We start from the raw sequence: 21,837 nt of genomic DNA, 5'->3' as shown, positions 1-21,837 counted from the left end.
TAGAGGAGCTGAGCTCACCGGTATTGCTTTGACCTTCGCTCTGCACATGCTCAGTTGGATTACCAAGCCAGCAGCCAAACCGTCCCGGCGCAGCCAGGACCGGGGGGTGCGTGACAGCCAAACAGCAGTGTGATGTCTTGTTTCCTCATCTCGCAGGACGTATATGTGATTGATTTTTCTCTCTCTGCCATGTTTCCGCTGCGGTGCACTAAGCAGCAGCGAGTCCAGCTCTGATCAATGCATTGTTTTTCTTTCTCACTCACACTCCACTGAGCTAAAGACACCAAAGGTTACACAGGTGAGGCCTGGCACCGCTTCTGGAGCCCCCGTAACACCCCTCTAGGTCCTATCTTTTCAGTTTGTATGGCAGAAAGTCAGTAAGATAGTTGAACTCGGTTAAGGAGAAAAGTAAAATGCAGTCTGTTTTTTTCATCCACTTTCTCACACGTGTTTGAGCTTTGTAGATATCATTGAAGTGTTGATCTAAGTGTTCATTATTTAATGAAGCCAACACAGGAAATCTGTTTAGTACTATGCTAATAATAATAATAGCTGAATGTATTTCACAATTTAAGCCACTTTTGATTTGTCATTTTTTATTTTTTGGTTTTCATTTATTTATTCAAACAAAATGACACACATATTTAAGGACTCCCTCATCACAGTACATTTACTCTTCCACATCTTAATACAGTATGTAGTGTGTGTGTGTGATTGTGTGTGTGTTGGGCTGCTCTAGTCGTCTCCGGTTTCCGCCTGAGCTCCCACGCTAACTGAACATGGCTTCATCATTGGAATCTTCTCTGTCGTCCACTGTAACTTTACCTCGCCCATCCCAGATTAAATTATAGTGTCTCAGCAGTCACCTGCCTTAGATTATCTGCTGACTCTGGTTTCACCTCACAAAGGACTGGTGTTGGACAAAGCTCCGGCCTGGGGAGCGAGACGCGCCTCAAAACCTGTGAGCTTCTTATCAGCAGCAGCATCAGGGATTTTACACTCGGATGTTCCGACGCTCTTAATCCAGAGAATTGTAAAGGAAGGAAGTGCTGTGACCCTGGAGGGGTCCAGATATTCATGTAGTCCCTACGTAAGGATGCAGCTAAACACCTTGCTCTAAGAACTAGATGAGTATCAGCAGGAGAAGGGGGAGGGCTGCGAGATTTGACCGCTGGGTTTCAGGTGTCAGATTCTTTCAGTGGCAAATTACAGGGTTTGAGTTCTGGAGTGCCAGGATGCTTTTAATTCTACTTCCTCAATAGTGGAGAAAAATACTTAACCTCCCCTCGAACCCTCTCCAGGACTATGTTGGTCGAGGAGTTTCGTCAGCTTTGACTGCAGCCACTTCAGGCTGGAGGGTCCTTCATGACCCCCTTTGTGCCTCCAGTTTGCATTTGAGATTAGCCCCACTTGAGTAGAAGACTGCAGAGTTAACCAGAGCAGAAGCTAGCCGTGTGTCTTCAACTCATTATGAATGTCCTTCATTCTACTGGTCAGGTTTTGGCTGCCCAAACCATCAGGGCAGATATTTTCTTTTGCTGACTCATCATCATTTCTGTCGCCGTCCTCGTTAACCAAGCAAACTTTTGAACAAGCATCCACTTCACTTCACGCACATAAGCAGACTCTTGCTTCCATATATGCGGCCTAAAGCTCTGTCAAGCATTTAGCAACACACTGGCAGGTTTGACTCCTGGCTGGCCGGGCTGAGCTGAGTGCTGAAGCATCTAATGCAATTTCAGTCCGACATGGTTCTGTGTGAATACACACGTCGACTGTATGTTGATCCGCTCTGGAGCTTTTTATTCACCAGCTGATCTTACAGTCTCCCCCCCTTTTCCCCTCTTTCTCTCTGATTTCTGCAGAGGCTGCACTTGCCTCCAGACTTAACGGAAACGGCGAGTCGCGTGAGCAGAGGGGATAAAGCGGGGGGCGTCGCCGCAACTTCTGGCTGCGGCTCTTCAGGACACAAGCACCTGGATTTCTAGAGCACTCCGCATCGTTGCCACGGGCAACCAACACCTGGACTGCCTCTGCGCTGGCCTCTTTACCGTGGTGACCAGGTTGTCCTCTCACCCACGTACTGTCAACCGTGATAACCTCGCCAACCTTTGCCACCTGCCAACTGTCTTCGCCGGCGCCGAAGAGCTGAACACCCACGGACGCATCGACACGTCTCAGCCGAAGCTTTAGTGCTGCTGGAGACACCTGCAGGAACCATTTTTGCTGTGCTCTCCTCAGTGATTAGTCTATCCAAGTTTAATACCAAATTAAACTATATTCTGACAACTAACGAACAAATGTGTTTTTGTCTGTTTAGTGCCAGTTTCACAATAATTAACACATTTACAGATGAAGGTGGGTTGTAATGTATTCAAAAGTTCCAACTTTATTTCCTGCTACACAATTACATGGACTACATGACCTCTGCCCCACAAAAAAATTCTACTGCACGCTATAGACCTCACCAGTTACAGCCAGCTTGTCCAGTTCCATCTGAGCGATACTGTGTCCAGAAGATATGGCCATCAGCATTTCTTAAAGTAATTTTGTTTGGTATTACTCTATCATCCTATTTTTATTTTTTACATTTTTGTCATTAAAATACTTTTTAGATTTTTTTTTCTTTATTTTGTATTGTCTTTATGAAGTTTTTATTTTACCTTTTTTTTTTAATTATATTCATTTAAGAAGAACGGTTCTCAACATTTCTTCATTGTATTCAAAAATAAATGCTGTTTCTATTGAAGCTTTTTTATTTTTTCCTATATACTGTGCATGTAATCGATCATTGTTTAAATAATTTAACGGATCATCACAATTATAAGCTCTAAAACATGGTATTGTGTTCAAACCTTTTATTAATAACTTTATTTTATAACATATTTTGTCTTGTAGTTTCTTGTTTTTTAATATCTTTAATAGCCTTAATTCACTTTATTTCTCCTGAGATGTGATAAACGATCCATATTTTAACCTGACTAATGTTTTTATATTGTCATTTCTATCTTTAATATTGTGTGTTTTATAGCCACAACTCTGGAAGTCCTCATGAGTAAGAATCATTTGAAACTTTTCTTATCTTGGAGCATCAGTCTGGGTTCAGTTCCTGGAATTGAGAGTGTCGTCGAAGTGAAAGAAGCTGTCATTCTTTTAAGTATTGTGTGTTTGTGTGACAAGCGACTGATCCCAGCTCTGCTCGACTGGTTTCAGGTTCACACTGGGCCGCCTCCACTGTCACCCTGAAACAGTGCCGGTGAGCAGGGTCCACCTCCAGTCAGCCACAGTGTGAATCAGAGAGTGTTGTGTTCGTCTGAAAGTCGGGTTTTGGGTTGCAGGCTTCACACCTCATCAGACATGTTTGCTGGATGAGCTGCTCTGCTACGACAAGCCCCAAAAGAACAAATTAGGTCAAACGGTGACATGGCAAACACCAAGGCAGGGAAGAAAACACAACAACATGAAATATTTAATACTTCATCTGAGTTTCCTGCGGACGTCTGTTTGAATGCGTTTGTCTTTCAGGAGGAAGCACGTGTCACCTGACAGCTTCCCGCTTGGTTGCCACACTACAGTCGCACAAAAATGACATCACACTGACGCAAGTGAGTCAGTTAAGACGTTATATAGATGGTGTGCTTTGACATTGGTTTGAAATCCAACTCTTGCTTGTTTACGGCATCGTGCTGACTTAACAAGTGTCAAGAATATGCTCATTCCATTTATTCTGATTGTGATTATTGTGTCATCCTATAGGTCGTAAAAATGATTCATTGAGATCCACAAGTATCTATCGTGTCAGTATAGATTTTTTTTAATCACTCAGTCCCGGCCAGACAGTGTTGTCGATAGACTTGATCGGAAAGATATTTTAAGTGATGCCCCGGTCAGCACCAATGTTTGCACACAGACTAACAACTTCACTCTTACACAAACGTGCACACACACACAAACTGCAACTCTTTCAAATATACACCAAGACACACATAGACACAGCGTCCAGCTACTACACAACGCCGTTACTACACATTCACACTACATAACACACAGCCCTCTGAAACAAATGTTACAAAATGAAGACTCAGTTATACACAGGCAGCTGTACTATTACATACGTGAATCTTTTGAACTCCAATAGGAAATTACTACACAAAAACACACCTTTATAACAACTTCACACTGTAAACACTCCTACACAAATACACTACAAAAATCTTCTATTAAAAGACACACGCAACTGACTGGACACACACTATTAAACACAATCTCACAACACACTTCTGTGCCTACACTTAAACACTTAGTTTGAAGGAGTGAGCAAGAGGTTTTGAAACTTCCGTGAAACCTGCGCTGGTTTTATTTTGAGCTGCATTATTGCATTCTTCTGCGTCGCTCCGCGTCCTACTCTTAGTGAATATTACTACTGTGCTTCATACTGCCCCCTCCTCAAGCCTCCAAACCCTCAGATTTGAAGTCTGTGGATTTTAAATATGGGTTTGAAAATCTGCCTCCGAGTTTGGGACCCTGGTTGCCTGGAAGAAGCTGGAGTTCACCGAGTCGTTCATGGCCTTGTGGACTAGGGTCGTCGCCCCAAAAGATACAAGCACTGACTCTGTACAAGATAGTCGGGTCACTCAACCGTGAGGGATTCAGAGTCGAGCTACAACATCAAGATTTGTGTCTTTTAATTAAGGGTGGTCAAGCTAGGAGGACACGATGGGGCCGACCCAAGACCTCCACCTTGACTCATGTACATCTCTCGTCCTGTGTTGACGCTTTTTCAGCGATTGACGTTTGCTGTACTTTGCTAGAGTGTATCTGCTCATACAAATATGCACAGCTAGTAATCCTTGACTTCAATAGTTTTGTATCCTAATGGCTACGTGTAAGAATAGAAAACTATGCCTTCAGCCCACAACTCACCTCCACCCGAGCTCCCTTTATCTTCTTGTCATCATTGCTGGTTCAGTTTTCAAGCTGATTATGACCACCTTCCTGGTTTTGTATCCAGAACTTAATGATGCGATAACTTCATAGTTTAAGTCTTTGGGGTTTTAGGGCCTCAGTAGTGTTGTATGAACCGTCACACCCCACCTCCATTTAAGGTCCCCTCAGGTAGTCTTAAAAGGTAAGTGTTGTCGTTCTTGTCTTTGTTGGGTACCAGCGTCCAGACCAATAGAGGCTCTAATCTACCGTAACATTATGACCACCTGCCAGATATTGTGTTGCTGTGTGTTGTACGTCAACATTTCACTGGACTGTTGTCTGACCCTAAACCCCTCTTCAGATCCTGAACACCTACCGCTCATTATGAGAAGATTTAACACGTAACAAGTTGAGCTCACCTGAAGTGAACAGCCAACTCTAACAGGCAAAGTCACATATGAGCAGAACGAGGGGTCGGACTGTGAAGACACACAGACACACACTCCTGCTGAGGCAAGTGAGGCAGAGTAACTCACTCTGCTACTAAATCGCTTGTTGGGCTCCGTTGTTTTTCCGTCACACTAGCATAACTCAAATCAGACCCAGTGATTGGGATTTGTTTGACCTTTCTGTGTATGTGTCGACAGACATCCACAGTGTGTGTGTGTGTGTGTGTGTGTGTGTGTGTGTGTGTGTGTGTGTGTGTGTGTGTGTGTGTGTGTGTGTGTGTGTGTGTGTGTGTGTGTGTGTGTGTTCGTCAGAAAGCAGTGACCAGACAGCGCGTTTTCTTGAAGACACAATTTTACTGTACAAAATGTTTTATATTTTTCACAAAATACATTTAGAAAGCTCCATTTTAAATAAAATTAAATTGAAATATTTAAGAGACAGCGTGTAGTTTTTTTTTTTGTAATTTTCTTTATCTCAGAAGCTCAGACGTTAAAACCCAGAATGTCCATGTTCTACACACACACTGAAATAAAAAGGACAGATGATGCTAGAAAAACCCTCCCATGGTCTCCGGATATAAATAAGAACCACTGCGGTCCTACAAAGCCGATGTCATTGCAACAGAACGTGTTTACAAAACAAAAAAGACTAATTTACTTCTTTTCTTTTTTTTAACTGTGTACTAGATGAAATACAAAGGCTTTGGTCTGTTTTACAATCAACAATGATTAAATCTGATATGTACTTGTAATCACTGCCAAACACTGAAGTTTAAAACTCTGTCAAGCAATGTTTCATCATAATTATAGGAATTAAATATTTCTAGTCGCACATGTTTTGACCATAGGACACTATAATACAACTCTAGCTAAGAGACAAATTGTACCTGACCCTAAAGAAAATGGTTTCTCATGATGCATCGGAACATTTATAGTATATTCTCCAGGTTATAAATGAAATTTATTGGTGGAAATCCTCTTCTGAGATTCAAAAAAAGAAGGGAAGACAAGTACTTTACATTTGGACATAACAAACTGGATTATATCAAAGACGCAGTCTACCATTTACATACTTTACAGCGTTTTGTTTTTTCAGCTGATCTCTGTCTGTGCGTCCTCCGTCAAATCAATAAATATCATTTTTTGTGGATATGCCGTAGCATCCGGGTGAACCATTCACAGGCTGGTAGAAAGTCTTGATAAAAGAAATAAAAAGATCGTCATGGCAACTTCTCCTCCAATATCCTGGTTTTTCTAGCAGTCCCTCTATCAGAACGTCTCACATCAACATACAAATGGCCGTTTTTACTAACACCAGAGAGAAAAGGAAACAATGACTCAAGTTTGAAATAGAAAAAAAACTTGTTCCGTAAAAATGTAACACCGGCACTTCACAGAGGTCCATTTTTTGAAACGCTCCAAGACTTGAGTCCAGTGGAAAGTCCAGACTTGATTTTCCCAAGAGTCTTTTTCTCGTCCTCGTCCAACCTTCTCTTGGGATTTGTTTGACCTTTCTGTGTATGTGTCGACAGACATCCACAGTGTGTGTGTGTGTGTGTGTGTGTGTGTGTGTGTGTGTGTGTGTGTAGGTGTGTGTGTGTGTGTGTGTAGGTGTGTGTGTGTGTGTGTGTGTGCGAGAGAGAGGAGCCGGAGGGCGACGGTGTTTACAAAGTGAAGTAGCTCTTCTCTCTACTGTAGTCTGGACCAGTACTGAGACATGTCAGGCTCGCTGCCTGGGACTTGGACAGGGACAGACACTCCAGGAGAGATGAGTCCTGCCGAGAAAGAAGGAGAAACCACGTCAGCTCCGCCACCATAAAATGTGATGAAAAGCATCTAGGATGTGCGAGCAAACACAGAAAACACTCCACGCTCCATAAACGGCAGCTTCTGGGCTGACATTTAAGCGACGACACAGATGAATCAAATTAATTAGCAGAGGAAATGTGGCTGTGCATGATTAACTCGTCATGACTGGAGCTGGGATGAGCTGCTCCCAGTAATGGGCCCGGACTAAACTATGGCCGCGGAGTTACGTTGACAGGACGGCGTCCCTCAAGTGAACTCATGCGGCAGGAGGATTTAAAGTGAAGGTAAACAATGCTTTCTTAGTGGAAACCAAATTCATAGACAAAAATAAGCTTGTGAATGAAAATGTACACAAATTAATATTGTTTTATTAATAACATTACGCAATTATTTGACACCTAAAAAATATTTTTTACCAGATTTTCCTAATTATTTCAAATGAATTTGATTTCTATGATATCTAAATCTGAACTGTTTGCAAAATAAGATACCGAAGTGACAAAAATCCAAATTAAACAAATATATTTCTACTAAGACCACTGTTTATTGAATAAAGTTTCATTTCTTATGATTGTTTAAATTTGTAGGATATTCGATTTCATTGTGCTCCTCTATTCAAGCCATAATAGGTAAGAAGCTTCTGGCCACCACAACATACAAATAAAATAGGATTTATGTATTTTGTTTTGCAGCGTGATTTAAATGGATGACTTTTGTTGGATTCAATCATTTTCAATGTATATAATTCATGTAGAAAATATTCTTGTGCACTAACAGGAGATTATTAGCGAAAACAAATGTTAAGAAAGTCAAACACAATGAGGTGGAGTCATGGACTTTCAAAAGGTTGCGTTCACTGATGCGCGGGCAGGTATGGTGTGGTTGTCTTTCAAGCATGTAAACAATGAACTCGGCCTACCTGTTGAGGTGGTACCAGAAGCGGTCATTGATTGGCTGTTCATATGTGCCTGCATATGAGGGGGCGTGTATGTGTCGTAGCTCCGCCCGTTCACAGGCGGACTGGTAGGCAGCATGCAGGAATAAGAGGAGGTCTGGCTGGGCTATAGATGAGGGAGAGAACGTCACGTCAGCTGAGCCAACCATCAACTATAGATTGACTTGATGCTTTTGTGCGACTAAGATGAGCAGGTCCTGTGTGGCTGCGGCGAGCATTTGTGTGTGTGTTTGTGCCACACTCACTTGCATAGGTAGGTTGTTCGCCATGGTGAAGCTGGGCATGGGGGGCAACGCGCTATAGGTGTTTGTGAGTGCCGAGTCGGGTCGCCCTAGCATTGACCCTGAGGTGAACGACACTGAGGGAAGAGACAGACAGGAAACCACTGTAAGTTTTTGTCATCCAGCTCAAGATTTCTATTGTCACAGGTGTGTGGAGCTACCTGGTGTGGTGGGCTGTGGGATGGCCTGATACACACTGGTGCTGAAGCTGCTGCTGATAGGGATGTGACTGGAGGAGTTGTTGGCTTGACGCCGCTGGTTCCGCAGCTTCTCCTCTCGCCTCCACTTCGCTCTTCTGTTGGAGAACCACACCTGGGGGCAGGAAGTCATGTAAGGCCAGATGCATTGGAGAGGTTCATTGGTGGAGCTCGGTGTCTGGGAGGAGCGCTCACTTGTATTCTGGCTTCTGGCAGGTCGATCTTTGCTGCTAGTCTCTCGCGTGCAAACACGTCTGGATAGTGAGTTCGTTCAAATTCTGTAACACAAAATAACCACGTTAGCATGTGACTACAGGTACTACTGTGTATATACTCCATGAAATAAATGAGAGGGAACGATAGCTGACCTTTCTCCAACGCTTCGATCTGCTCCTGTGTGAAGGAGGTGCGGTTCCTCTGCAACTTCCTCTTCAACTGCAATCGCATCTGAGTCTCCTCCGAGTCCTCCCCATTTGAACTGATGGAGTTGGTGTTCTCTCCTGCGCCGTCTGGTGGTTGACACCCGTCTGCAGAATCACAAGTAAGACTGATGAAGTCAGTGTCATGAGCAGCACTCATTTTTAACAACAACTGTTTGGCTTGTACCGTGAACACACATCATCAGTCAGATTGGACAGTGCATGAAAATACCATTTTCGTTTTGTGTTCTCAATAGATTTGGAGCCTTAAAATATAATGGACCCAACTCAATCGTTGAATTGGGTGGCCAAATCTGGCCCCCAGGCCTTAAGTTTGATATAAATAAAATAGACATTGTTTTATAATAAAGCACTAATAGTAACAAAGCTAATAATTCTTCTCAGATCGGAAGTCAACTGGTCAAATTTCCAGTTCTGTGTCAACAGGTTTGTCGAGGATGGTTTTCACTGAATTGACTCACTGATTGATGCTCCTATGAGTGTGTGTGTTGACTGATGTAAATAAAGATTTGTCGGCACAAAGAAGCACTGTAAGTCCTACTGGTGCTCAACTGTTGAAAGAAGGTCTGTGTGTTTATAAAATATTGTGGGAAGAACATGCAGGCTCCGTGTTGTTATCGCGACTCAACAATGGCGTGTTTTCTCAAAAGGTGAAGAGAAATGTGACAAAATGTAGCTCGCCTCCTTTCACAAATGTGTTTTTTAAAGAAAACCCCAAACTCTCCTGCCCCTCTCTCTCTCTCTTTTTTTAGGCCAGAGAAATGGCTCAATGGTGGCTCCCATATGGGCGTTGGTATGGCCATTGAGATGACCACCAACTTTTGAATAGAAGAAGACGCTTTTCAGCGCCACACAAAGCCTGCAGGAGTAAGGAAACCATTAAACTATGGCAGAGACGAGCAGCCAGGCCTGGGTGGGTGGAATATATGGGTGGTGGGGGTTATTTTGGGCAGGAGATGACAAAAGGATCCTCTCTCACACACATAGTGGTTTTGGCTTTGTGTGGAAGAGGATCCCAGTCAACAGAGCTTTGAGTCTAGTGTGTTAACCCTTATCCACGACCATCATTAATCACGTCCACGCCACTCAGTATTTCTGTCTACAATTGGAAACAAATGAGTGAGGAGAGAGCATGCGACCCCCTGAACAAGCCACATAAGGCCTGTAGCCCCCTGAGCTTTACAGGCCTTATCGACTAATGTCTGTGGCGTTGTTGGACATCATTATCACACTGAGAAGTTAATGCCAAATTAAGCAGGAGGGGGGGGGCATCTGTCATATTTAGCCAATGATTGCTAAAGAGAAACTTCGGTTTACACTTTATAATAAGCCTCTTGTTTGCTAACCTTGTCGGGAAAGTGTTAATCATTTATATCTGTTTAAAGGAGGCTAGTCCATATGTGGGGGATCCCAGAGGGGCGCATGGTTACTCATCAGAAAAATTGTAATTTGATTCATTATTATTTTTTAAATAATAGTTGTTAAAATGGTAATCCAATCCGAAGTTTTGTGTTAAGTTTTAATTAAACAAAAAAAGATAGTTAATTTTATTGTCTTTTTGTATCACCTAATTTGATCGAAATTATATTGTATAGAATAGATGATTCAAGAATAATGGTTTTCATACAAATCAGTGAAATTTAAGTTCAAGATTATTTAATATGCGACTGAATAAAAAAGTGGATTTGTATACGTGTGGTGACAACTTGGATTAACTTATTTAATACATTTAAGGATTAATTAAATCAAAATGTATAGATTGAATTCACTGTGAATCTTAAATGACAGATTGAAAAATGAGAAAATATGTTCCTATTGTACAGATTAAATTACCCAAGATACACTTCAACCTGCTATGTTTGTTTATTACTTTGCAAAATAAAATAACACACATTTTCCGGTCAAACATCAGCCTCATCTGTTGTTGTATTAAAGGACCCTTAGAAAGTGTAACCAAAGAATGTTTCCACCCTATGTTTCTTCCAAACTCTCCCTGTCCCCACACTGAGTTCCTTCACTCTGGATAATCCATAAAAAAGAAGGGTGAGTGTGCGGCTATTATCCTTCTGCCAGACCCGGTGACGCTGCGACGGGATTTGTTTTCTTTATAAAAGCGCTGTCGAAAAAAACTCATTCTTTAGTATCACGATGTCTCGACCAGTCAGGCGGAAAAGCCGTAAAAAGATACCGAACCAATCGCGGCACCATTCAGTCGCCGGGATCGGATCAAAACACTCTTGAGAAACCGCTTAAAAGTGAAATGGAAAGTAAAAGAATCAATCCTAGGGATGGGATTTGGAGCCATATAGCCAATGAGCAGCGATTGAGAATATTTTTTTGTATAGAGACATCTTCTTAATGACTGTTTACTTTTCAATTACAACTTTTGCTTCTGCTGCAAGTCTCCACCTATCGGATTACTCCTCCTCCTCTAAGTCTCCATGATCTCCTAGAATCTCAAACCCAGAACCGTCCGTCAAATGTTGTCACTTCTGTGAAGTACAGTTTGATCTCGTGTTTGACTGAGACTCGTCAGGGTTGAAGCAACAAGAATGCTGCAGACAGCCAATCAAAGCCTCTCACAAACGGACCGGTTCAACCAGAATGTATGTTTTTGTGCTTCGGGAAAACCTGAGTGAAAAAAGAAGCCAGATCTGAAATGAACGTCATCATTGTAGCACGACGTCATCGTTAAGGCAATGATGCAGTTTGGCAGCAGGAACAGACATTCCACCTGGAAACCACCCCGGACCAACCAAAAATGTAAATGCATGATCTCAGGTCACACTTGAAAATTATTTATATATAATTATATAATTATATATATAATTATATATATAATTATATATATATATATATATATATATATATATATATATATATATATATATATATATATATATATATGAATAATTGTAATGTGTGTGTGTATAATAATAGCATATTATATATTTGGACATGCATTTATAACAAATGAATGTTTAACTTTTTAAATGATCTGCGATATTCGTTAGGCTTAACTATTGTTACTTAAAAAGATTTGAAAAGCTAAAATCAGAAGAAGAGTATATCATTAGGAAGGAAGAAATAGTCATCCAAAAATGTAGTGCATTGTGTATTATTAAAGATTACATTTTACTATGATGGACGTATTTTATTATACCGAAGTATTAATAAGTAATTGTAGTCTATTAATCAATATATTAACACTTACGGTTTGAATAACATTATTATTATCATTATTATTAGTGGTACTAGTAATAACAATAATAATAAAATCAATCAAACTAAACCAAGTCCGTGCACGTTGTTGTGAGAGACTGAAATAATTCAGATGACGGTGTATCATGTGCACTTGATAATAATGCCTGGTTCTGAAGGTCCACGCAGAGCTTCTCAACACTCCTGCATGTCGCCACCATGAGAGACAAAGACTCCCCTAATGAGCAATTACACGTCGCGCGGTCTGTTCCCATAACTGATCATTGCGTGTGAAGGAAAACATTCCTTTGTAACGTCCCCCGCACACAAGCGGCCCGGACCCTGCTGCCCACCAGGAGGGAGGAAACTGGACCGACACCTATGCTGAAAGGACAGGCCGCTGTCACGCACCCACGTCTGGGACAGTGGAGGCTTTCAGGAATAATTGGGGATCTTGACCAGGCCAACGTTGACACACGTTAATAGAGCGGAACCCCTGGAATACGCGGCGAGGATGCACCCCCTAAAATTAGCTCGCACTTCTTCTGGTAATGAGGCTCACCTTGGTTGGGCTGTCCTGGCACCGATGTACCGGGGTACCAGCCGGGCCGAGTCCCCCAAGTTCCTGTCTGACCGTTGAGCATTCTCAGCTTGTCATACATGCCATCTGCGCCCATCTGTTGCTTTTCACTCGCCAGGTTGCGTAGGACTCTGTTTATCGATGACACCTGAGTGACGGATGAAGGGAAATTAGGATTGAAAGTAGAAACGGAGTTTATGTTGTTGTAATGCTCTCATGTCTGCGATCGTGGCAGATACGCTTCTACATTAGCTCAAATTATTCTGATACACCAAAAAAAAATTATGTTCAGTATTGTCCACGAGTATTTAGTAAATGATTAAAAACGAAAAAAAAAGCAACAGGTCCTTTTTTCCCCACCATAACGTTATTAGTTAGTATACATCTGTAATATAGACCACAGGATGAGGTGAATTTTTTTTTTTAGATTATTATAAAAATGTAATTTATTCTTAAGATTTCCGGTGTCCACTGACGGCCAGTGCAAAAAAAAAGAATGGAAAAATATAATTAATATCTTTAAACATATTAGTTGATATGCGCCACCATTCTCAAAAAAACTCCAAATCTGCGTAAGAAATGTGTGTATACATTTTCTCACACACATACACACACACACACACATATATATATATAACGTATATATAAAGTGTATATATATATAAAGTGTATATATAAAATGTATATATATATATAAAGTGTATATTTAAAATGTATATATATATATATATATGTAGACTTTGGTGTCTCTCTAACCGTGACGCCCCTCCCTGACTCCTGACTCCTGGTATAAGGCTCTCCTCCACTGAATGCTTGATCGCGCATCTCCATTCCCTTCCATGTGGTAAATTAAATCATGCACACAACTTGCGGTGTGTTCACTTACACTTGGAATGTTGTCGTTGGTGCAGATGCCCTCCGACAGAAGCCTGTCCCGGATCTCCCAGGCGAAGATGGACGGACACTCCCGCTTGTACTGCGCGATTTTGGCGACCACCTCTGGAGTGGCGACCCGGGGTTTGCTGCCGCCGATCGCTCTCGGTCTGATGGAGCCCGTCTCGTAGTAGCGACCCAGGATCTTGCTCACGCAGCCGTTGGACACCTGGATTGTTTTGAAAAACAAAAAAACACAATTCACATACATTATTTAGGACTATTAGCGGAATTTCTGTGAGGGCGTCAAATAAGAATCACCTTTTCACTGTCCAGCACTTGGACTTCATCATGGGTCTACAAACACAAAAAAATATGCCTTGAATGGTATATTAGGCATGAGCTCTAATAGACGCAGGCAGATCATTTACTTTCTGTCTGTTTGGGGACTTAAGGTTGTTTTTTAAGGGATACCATGATGTGTCTAAACGTGTGCGCAGTGTTTGTTTTCTTAAATACTCTGCACTGGTGTGGAAACTTGTGTTTTCTGGTTGTTTAAAAAAAGAAAGACTGAGAATAGGAGTGTTTTTCACCTGCAGGATCCGGGAGATGTCGCAGGGTCGAGCTCCACTGTGTGCAAGTTCTACTATTTTCTGTCTGGTGGAATCCGGCAGCGGTCTGCCGTTAACAAACACACCACCAAGCTGGTTCACGCCACTGTGACCTGGTGGAAGAAAAGCGGATTTGTGTTTGTCCTCGTGTGACAGGTAGCAGCTTGTTGAATTTATGATTTTCTAAATCGGGGAAATAAATCATGCACACGTTTTAAGAAACATAAACAGCATAACATGTGATCTTCTTGGATGAAAAACAACTGTTTTAGATTGTATTATTTTAGTTTTTAATCAAATAAAGAGATGCAAAGTATTATTCGAAGAGAATATGTTTGCGCTTCCAAACTGGTAAATAACCCGCTTAAATTAAATTCTTAAATTCACATCAACATCGCTCAGCTCCCCAAAAAAAATCATAAAATGTCGCCAAATACTTAAGGAAAACGTAATGAAACGATGAGACAATAAAAGCATCAAAACGGATTAAAAAGCCAATGTAATACGATGTTTGCCGTATCCTTAATTTAGAAAACATACGCCGGGAAATCAACAAAAACACTTCCGTCAACAGATAAACACAAGAGCCGGCAAAACGCACTCATTGATGCGTTCACTGACCTCCTAACACGGGCTCGGAGCGTGAAAGGATTGTGAGCAGCTTTTTTAATAAGGACTCTGAGATCTGCGCGTATCACCGAAGAAATCCAACTCCACAATCTTCTCCAGCAAAACAAAAAAACGACGCACATTTTTATTTTTTCCAAAGAAGACACTATGATCTAAGACCAAGTTCGCAATAATCGCGACCAGAGTTGAACAATATTCAAATCATAGATAAGACTTGAAGGTAAAACACAAACCCGATGAAAACACTTTTTAAAAGGTGTTTCCAGGCTGACACGGAGAGCTAAACTGTGTGCTAAAAGAGTTAAAAACCGCCAATGTTGTTGAAAATGTTTAGCTTTTGGGTGGAATAAGTGTTGAAATAGTGGATCGCGCAGTAGAAAAGCCGAGGCTGAAGCCCGCAAACCTGAAGCCGAGAGGGAGAGCTCGATCCGCGCAGTGGCCGCGCTGCTGCTCCGCTGCTTCCCCTGCGCTGCCGCCGCTACATTGACTCCCGGAGCAGAGGCTCCTTAGCAATAAATAAGCTCCAAATATAGAAGAGGGGGAAAATATGATGAGCCTGGCTGACATTTGTCTTTAAAATAAAGCTAGCTGCACGTCAAGTTTGAGCTTAATTTCTGGAAATAGGCGGAAGTCGCCTCGGATCATGCATGGGAGGCTAATTGAAAAGATCAGTGGGAGCACTTGTGGCAGGCATGTCACTTTATGACACCGCTCTGCTTTTGAAAATCGCATCGTCACGACAAATAGTAGCATGATAAAACGACCCTTTCTGTCTGCATTTGGATATCACTCAGACAAAATTGGACGCTACTCGTTTACCCTCGCAGGGAGACTTCGTTTTAACGTGGCCAGGGGCGAGGCGCGCACACAGCGGCGAGGGCGCGCCTGAATTCTTAACATATTCAAAGTGACATGCCGTTTTCTCCCCCTTGTTTGTATTTGACAACAAATGCTCACAGCCACTGCAGTCCTGTTGTGTGCAATCGGTGGGCGCCTTTTTGCTCAATATTGCACTTTTTTATTTAACATTGCGTGAGATAAACCCATTACAGTGGGTAACGTATCCCCTTCTTGTGATCTGATAGTAAATCCATTATCATCCCTCTTGCTCCTTTTAATTCCCCCTAATCCCGGAATTACCAGACTTCTTACGATGAAATTTAGCAGCCATGTGTGTTTTGTTTTCCGGGCTGATTTACTGCAATCACATAAATCCTGTGGATCCATAAAGCCGTCAGATAAAAAGCCTCCTCAGGTTAAGTCTTAATCATGGCACAATTCCCTGAAGTGGAACTGGCCCGCTGGTGCGGATAATGCGGCGTGTATTCTATTGCGAGCGGACTAATAAGAAAACATATGGTGTCATTTTGGACGCTCCCCACCATATACACCCAGGAGTTATTAGTACAAAAGCCAGCGAGGCCGTCGCGACCTTTAGACAACCCATAGGGCCGGATCCAATGATATCTGTTCGGCAATTCGCACCAGACATCACACGCCAAGCCAGGGGAGCATCCCATTAACGTCAATCGGCCGCAAAGCAGCCGCACATGGTGTCGCAGTCATCTTAGACACGGCCCTGTCATTTCTATAATAGACTCTCCGTGCACATTCCACCAGTTTGTCATAAATCAAGACCCTCGTATACAACAAGTCCGCATGCGTCGCAAAGGTTCGAGAGCCAGCAGAAAGAAATCACATCACAAAAGTGAACAAACTAAAATTAAAAGCAAAAAATATATCTTTTCTTGCGCTTAACAGATCATAAATCGCTAAAAATATGTGTTTTAAAGTCGATTCATTTTGGAAGGCCACACTGTGTATTACTTTCCCCTCTTCTGTTTTATATTTGAAAAGATAGACGACATTTAAAACAAAAACAGAAATTTTCTTTCTTGAAAAATGTAAATCTTAAATTTAAAATTTTTCAAAATTCGTTTTTGACACTTCCAGTTTTTTTTTAAACCTATAGGATCTGGAATGTAGTTCCCGGACAATAAACAAAATATACCCTCTAATGAACGGAATGTATTAAAATACTATACATTTAGACGTTTTCGATATACGATTAAAAATCCGTAAACATTTGATCGATGCGCACAGTTGACATCACGGACACGTCATCAAGGTATATGGAGAATAATGCAATAAAATTATTCCACACACCTTCATCACAGATGTCAAACACCTCTTGTCCAGCAGCAAGAGAGAAAATGTTTCATGTTTATCCTTTTGGTTTCAAGACAAACACACACACAGACACACACACACTGACTTGAAGAGGCCTGCAACTACATCAATGCATTGACTTATGTATCGTTTGTGTGATTGGCACCCATGACAATGTCCTTGTTAATATGCATTTATCCGCTGTGAGTAGTGGGGAGGCCTGCGGTAATAATCTCCCGAATATGGACTCATCTACATACAGACATTATTGCTATTGCTCATGTTTCATGCAGGCTCTTCTCCTCTGCTCATCGTGGATGCAGCCTGGCAGTCAGCTCTAATGCAGACGCCTGTGCAATTATTAAATAGCAGCTCAAGCAGAAACAAAAATTCCCCTCCCTCTATATTCTTCCTTCCTCTGTTAGGGCGCTGTGATTAACTTGTTCAATAATAACTTTCCTCCATATAACATAACAGATCTAAAGCAAACGTTAAACACACTGCTAATGCATTCACTTTTGAAATAAATGTCAGTGGGTGCTTGTGAGTTCACAACGTTCACAGCAAATAACAAAAGAAAACAACTTACTGTTTTGCATCATTGAGGCTACTCCAGACTCCCACGTAGCTTGGTTGTGGTATTCTGACAACAGAAAACAGGTTAGCATTACCAGTAAAATAACATTCAAAGCATTTTTCAAGATCAGTTTCCTTTTTGTTGTTATTGTTTTTGTGCGGGGTTGTGTGATAAATGTACACATCCTTCGTGTGAGGTTTTTTTTTAGGATTTATTTATAAACTTGCCTGGAAACAGAGTTGACTGTCGACTCTATAACAATTTAGTCAATCATCTGCCGTTTTCACTACTTAATTTCTCCCTAGGACAGAGCAGAACAACATATTAGCACAGCCACAGCTACACGTGTGTCCGACATTACGCAGAAAATCTTTTTTTTTTCGCTCTAATTTAAATGTTTTGTTGACCTATTTCATCCGTCACCTTTTTCGCTATTTTTACTAGATCGTCTGATGCGTTATTTAATGTAACATTTTGTTCTTCTTTTAAGCATTTATGAATTTCAAAATACATTTGACAATATAAGAAGGAGCGAAAAATTACGAGAATTTACTTAAATATAAAAATTATTCCAGTCAATAAGGTATATATTATAAAATATATATATATATAATAGTCAAGTCGCCAACTTCATCAGACACATGTCAAAATTAAAATGTACCGACAGACACCGACAGCACTTGAATAAAAAATAAAGCATACGTAATGTCACGAATTCCAGATGACTAACGATGAACGCACACAAAATACTTTTAACTGACGTCACATACGTATTCTTGATGTCATTTCAACTATTATTCTAATATTAACTGCTTGTTTTTGTAAAGTATCATGTAAAAGTAAAACAATAACTAGATCTCTGAAGAGAAACACGAATTTTAAGTTCTTCAAAAATATCTGCGTAATGCTGTCCGGGTACTCCCATCAACTTTGTGTGAGTTAGACAATAGATGAATAGTTTTCTATGATTATTTGAATCAAGATATTCCTGCTCTTGTGTTAAGTGACACGCGTTGTCTACTTCGCCTCAGTGTCTCGCTAAGGTGCAAACCAGAAGGTGTTACATATCCCAACAACTTTTCTGTGCACCTCCAACTCATGGCGAGAGCTCGGCCTGTGCGACCAGGAACGCACACACACACCCACAGCTTTCCTACCAAACACACCAACAAGTTCAGATTAATACAAAGAGCCGGAGGCATGCATCCACCCCCTCTGCGACCGTTCACACACATACACACGTACAGACACACACGCACACATACACACGACCGTGACCCCGGTGCCGCTATGGTGTGTGTGAATGTTTGGCCTGCTTCTCTATTATTTGTTGGAAAAGCGTTTTAGAGAGAGAAAAATAGTTTTGTCTAAAGTGATTTCTTGTTGAAAATATTAGGTGGTTAGACTGCGCGGCTGGTGCTGCTTGTAACGCTGTTTTTTGGAGACACAACAGCGCAGTAGGGCGCTCAATTGGAAAAGACAAATGCATTAAAGCAGCATTTGAATGGAGGGGAAGAGATAAAAAGGGGGCCAGAGAGGGAGAAGTCTCAAGTTTTCATTTTCTCTCCCTGCAAGTGTGAAATAGTGAGACGTGTAGCAGACTATGTTTAGTCCAAAGATGCGCGGCCGAACAGACGCATTATTCAATAAACACGCTCATTAATCAAAGCGCAGATTCCATCACACTGGCCTCAATAGTTTGGCATGAAGCTGTAACACACACAACGCGCGGTGGATGTTCACCAGCCTACAGGAAATTAAAACATGTAGAACAATTCAGAATCAAATCGTCGGATTTTAGCGCCGTGTGGATCGAGTTAATCATTTGTTTAAGGTCGAAAGCTCAAACGTTGTTGTTCCCCATATTAACCTCCATCTAATCTGCATTTCTTTTCCTTTACTTATCCACAACAACAATGTCTTTAAGGCCACATCATGCTTATTCTGACCCCTCGCAACATTCTCATGCTGAAATAGTTCGTGTAGGATTTTTGACCGAAAATGGATTTAATTAATTCTAGCTAACATCGATTAGTAAATACAGAAATATCCTAAAATAATATATAAACGTAATGTTGTCTGATTGTAAGTTGTTTTTTTATTTGTTGACATGCGCAACATTAAGCACTTAATGTTGTCATTCGTTTTTAATTTATCATCATCTTTTTATTAAAACGCAAGTAGTTATATTTAACATAGAAACGTGAAATATATATATATTTATTTATTTGTATACGTAAAAAACTCTTATTTACTCAACAGTGTGTAGATTGTTAAAAAAAATAAAAAATTAACCGGACGTGTTTTATTTAATCAATCAATAACACTTTTCTTGAGGTTGATAATTTCAGGATAGTTGGACATTAATTATTTTAATTATAATTCACTTCATAAAAGACTGTCCTTTACTGAAACACATCATATTACCTAGGAAATAAGATTTCGTTTTTTAACTATTCATTTATTATTTAAAAATAATTTCAAGAAGTCGCTCGCTTGACTGCATGAATCAACCTGACACCTTTGCTCAAAGGGTCATTGCGCTCCATTCTCCACGATGATCCGATCCTCTGGACCCGAAAATGACTTTTTTTTTTTTACCTTGTTACTTGTAACTGTTTTGTTATTTGAGCCACTTAAATCCTTCCTGTTTGATAATACAATATTTGCACAATGTCCTCTATATAAATATTGACATTTAAATGAAGGTTTAAATCTCACCTTTTTGGGGCATCCTGGTTGTCAAAGTCCTAGACAAAGTCTACAGTTCTCCACGGAACAGAAAGAGGTTAAAAAAAAAAAGAGGCGACTCTCTCCCTTCCCCTCTCTCTCTCTCACACACTCTCTCTCTCTTTGGCTTTCTCTTGGGAAGTTCAGTGGAGGAAAAATTAGTTTCCAGTGGTCTTCGGCGGAGACGGAGGGGATATCCCTGCGAAAGAGACAGAGATTGACAGTGAACTCAGATGTCAGGACGCACAGAGTTTGGCGAGGATGTGCGCTGGCGTGTGAGAGAGCGAATGAGAGACAGTGAGAGAGAGTGGGGAAGAGAAAGAGAGAGAGAGGAAGAGGAGGAGGGAGGGTGTCAGGAGGGAGGGATAGTCGTGGTGGTGGAAGGAGGTGGGGGTTAGAGAATGAACACACCTATGCTGATTGGTGATGGAACAAGTGTATTAATGTATGTGTTCCTGCTCTGCTGTGCTTCGCCTCCCTCCGCCGCTTTTCAGAGGCCCATTAGCGCGACCCGACCCCTGTCATCATCCCCCATATAAACACTTCCCCCTGCGCCACTGCCGAGCGGGAAACGGGAACGAGTAACAGCGAGGAAGAGAATAAGGGTGAAAGAAAAAGAGAGAGAGGGACAGAGAGAGAGAGAGAGAGAGAGAGAGAGAGAGAGAGAGAGAGAGAGAGAGAGAGAGAGAGAGAGAGAGAGAGAGAGAGAGAGAGAGAGAGAGAGAGAGAGAGAGAGAGAGAGAGAGAGAGAGAGAAGGTCTCCCCAGCCCACTAATCAGCTCACGCATGCAAATACTCGACTACTTACTTTCTGAATTTTTTTTTTTTCACAGCAAAGGAGCAGGACATTCATTTTGCACTGGCTCATCTTGGATTCTCCTGCACACGGAGGAGGCCGCAGCTCTAAGTGTGCATCCGGAGCAGCGAATAAATGTTCTCTGACTTGTCAGTCACTTCACTCGGAGAACTCTGAGGGAAAAATGCTGCTCCAGAGTTCCCTTTGATTTTCTACACTTGTACTCAAACATAAGTCAATTTGGTGCTGAACCATAGAGATGAAGTACGAGACATTCAGATCCAATTTACAATCTATTTTTTTATAGAGCTCATACAGACAATCAGCACAGAACACAAAGTGCTGTTGGAATTTTTTAATGAAAATATAAAACATAATAGCAGTACATTCCATATTAATAATTAAATTATACTTGTTTTTCGTTTGAAAAAAAACTTGTTTATAACCCCCACGTGCTTTTGTTTACTCTTTTGGGTATCACCTTTCACTGAATTGCCCCCTCCTGTCAACAAGAACACCATGCGTAAAAAGAGCGCAGCCTTCAGGCCAAGCTCGGCTGCGTTTTACGAACACATTTACGAGGAGCTCCCACGTCACTCCCGCCACCTGACAG

At 41.4% G+C, this 21,837-nt stretch overlaps 2 protein-coding genes across 9 annotated transcripts in view; one reads left to right on the top strand and one right to left on the bottom strand.

Annotated features, from left to right (window-relative positions):
* elp4 (elongator acetyltransferase complex subunit 4) overlaps nt 1–2,519 on the top strand; it is a 58,904-nt gene extending 56,385 nt beyond the window's left edge. The window contains exon 10 of the mRNA XM_087793998.1: nt 1,866–2,519. Coding sequence (XP_087650124.1) covers nt 1,866–1,988 — 123 coding nt within the window. The 3' untranslated portion in view covers nt 1,989–2,519. The remainder of the gene's footprint in view (nt 1–1,865) is intronic.
* A 3,320-nt stretch (nt 2,520–5,839) lies between these two features.
* Nucleotides 5,840–20,720, bottom strand: pax6b (paired box 6b). 8 transcript variants are annotated; one of them, XM_087792954.1, is made up of 14 exons: nt 20,420–20,715; nt 17,926–17,999; nt 17,711–17,764; nt 17,119–17,142; nt 14,305–14,435; nt 14,033–14,068; nt 13,725–13,940; nt 12,821–12,986; nt 8,986–9,144; nt 8,813–8,895; nt 8,582–8,732; nt 8,385–8,497; nt 8,104–8,245; nt 5,840–7,150 (listed from the first exon to the last, which is right to left on the bottom strand). In XM_087792954.1, the coding sequence occupies exons 3-14, from the start codon at nt 17,721–17,723 to the stop codon at nt 7,065–7,067; spliced, it is 1,320 nt and encodes a 439-aa protein (XP_087649080.1). In that variant the 5' UTR covers nt 17,724–17,764; nt 17,926–17,999; nt 20,420–20,715; the 3' UTR covers nt 5,840–7,064. The 8 variants fall into 8 exon arrangements, with proteins under 8 accessions (XP_087649080.1, XP_087649075.1, XP_087649082.1 ...); XM_087792949.1 differs by lacking the exon at nt 17,926–17,999; XM_087792956.1 differs by lacking the exon at nt 17,119–17,142 and having other exon boundaries at nt 20,420–20,714.
* Nucleotides 20,721–21,837: the final 1,117 nt, after the last annotated feature.

Source organism: Callionymus lyra, chromosome 6 (genome assembly GCF_982586985.1).
Source record: "Callionymus lyra chromosome 6, fCalLyr1.hap1.1, whole genome shotgun sequence".
Classification (NCBI taxonomy): domain Eukaryota; kingdom Metazoa; phylum Chordata; class Actinopteri; order Syngnathiformes; family Callionymidae; genus Callionymus; species Callionymus lyra.
Note: the sequence above shows the minus strand (reverse complement) of the source record. Positions and strands in the feature narration are given on the sequence as shown.

What these genes read in the sequence shown, in the direction of transcription:
- pax6b (XM_087792958.1), bottom strand. Translation starts at nt 15,519, where the DNA reads ATGTCAGCCAGGCTCATCATATTTTCCCCCTCTTCTATATTTGGAGCT. An exon ending in ACATCTCCCGGATCCTGCAG is followed by an intron (nt 14,069 to 14,304) that starts GTGAAAAACACT and finishes TTGTGTTTGTAG; the next exon opens with ACCCATGATGAAGTCCAAGT. An exon ending in TTCTGGTACCACCTCAACAG is followed by an intron (nt 7,151 to 8,103) that starts GTAGGCCGAGTT and finishes CTTTCTCGGCAG; the next exon opens with GACTCATCTCTCCTGGAGTG.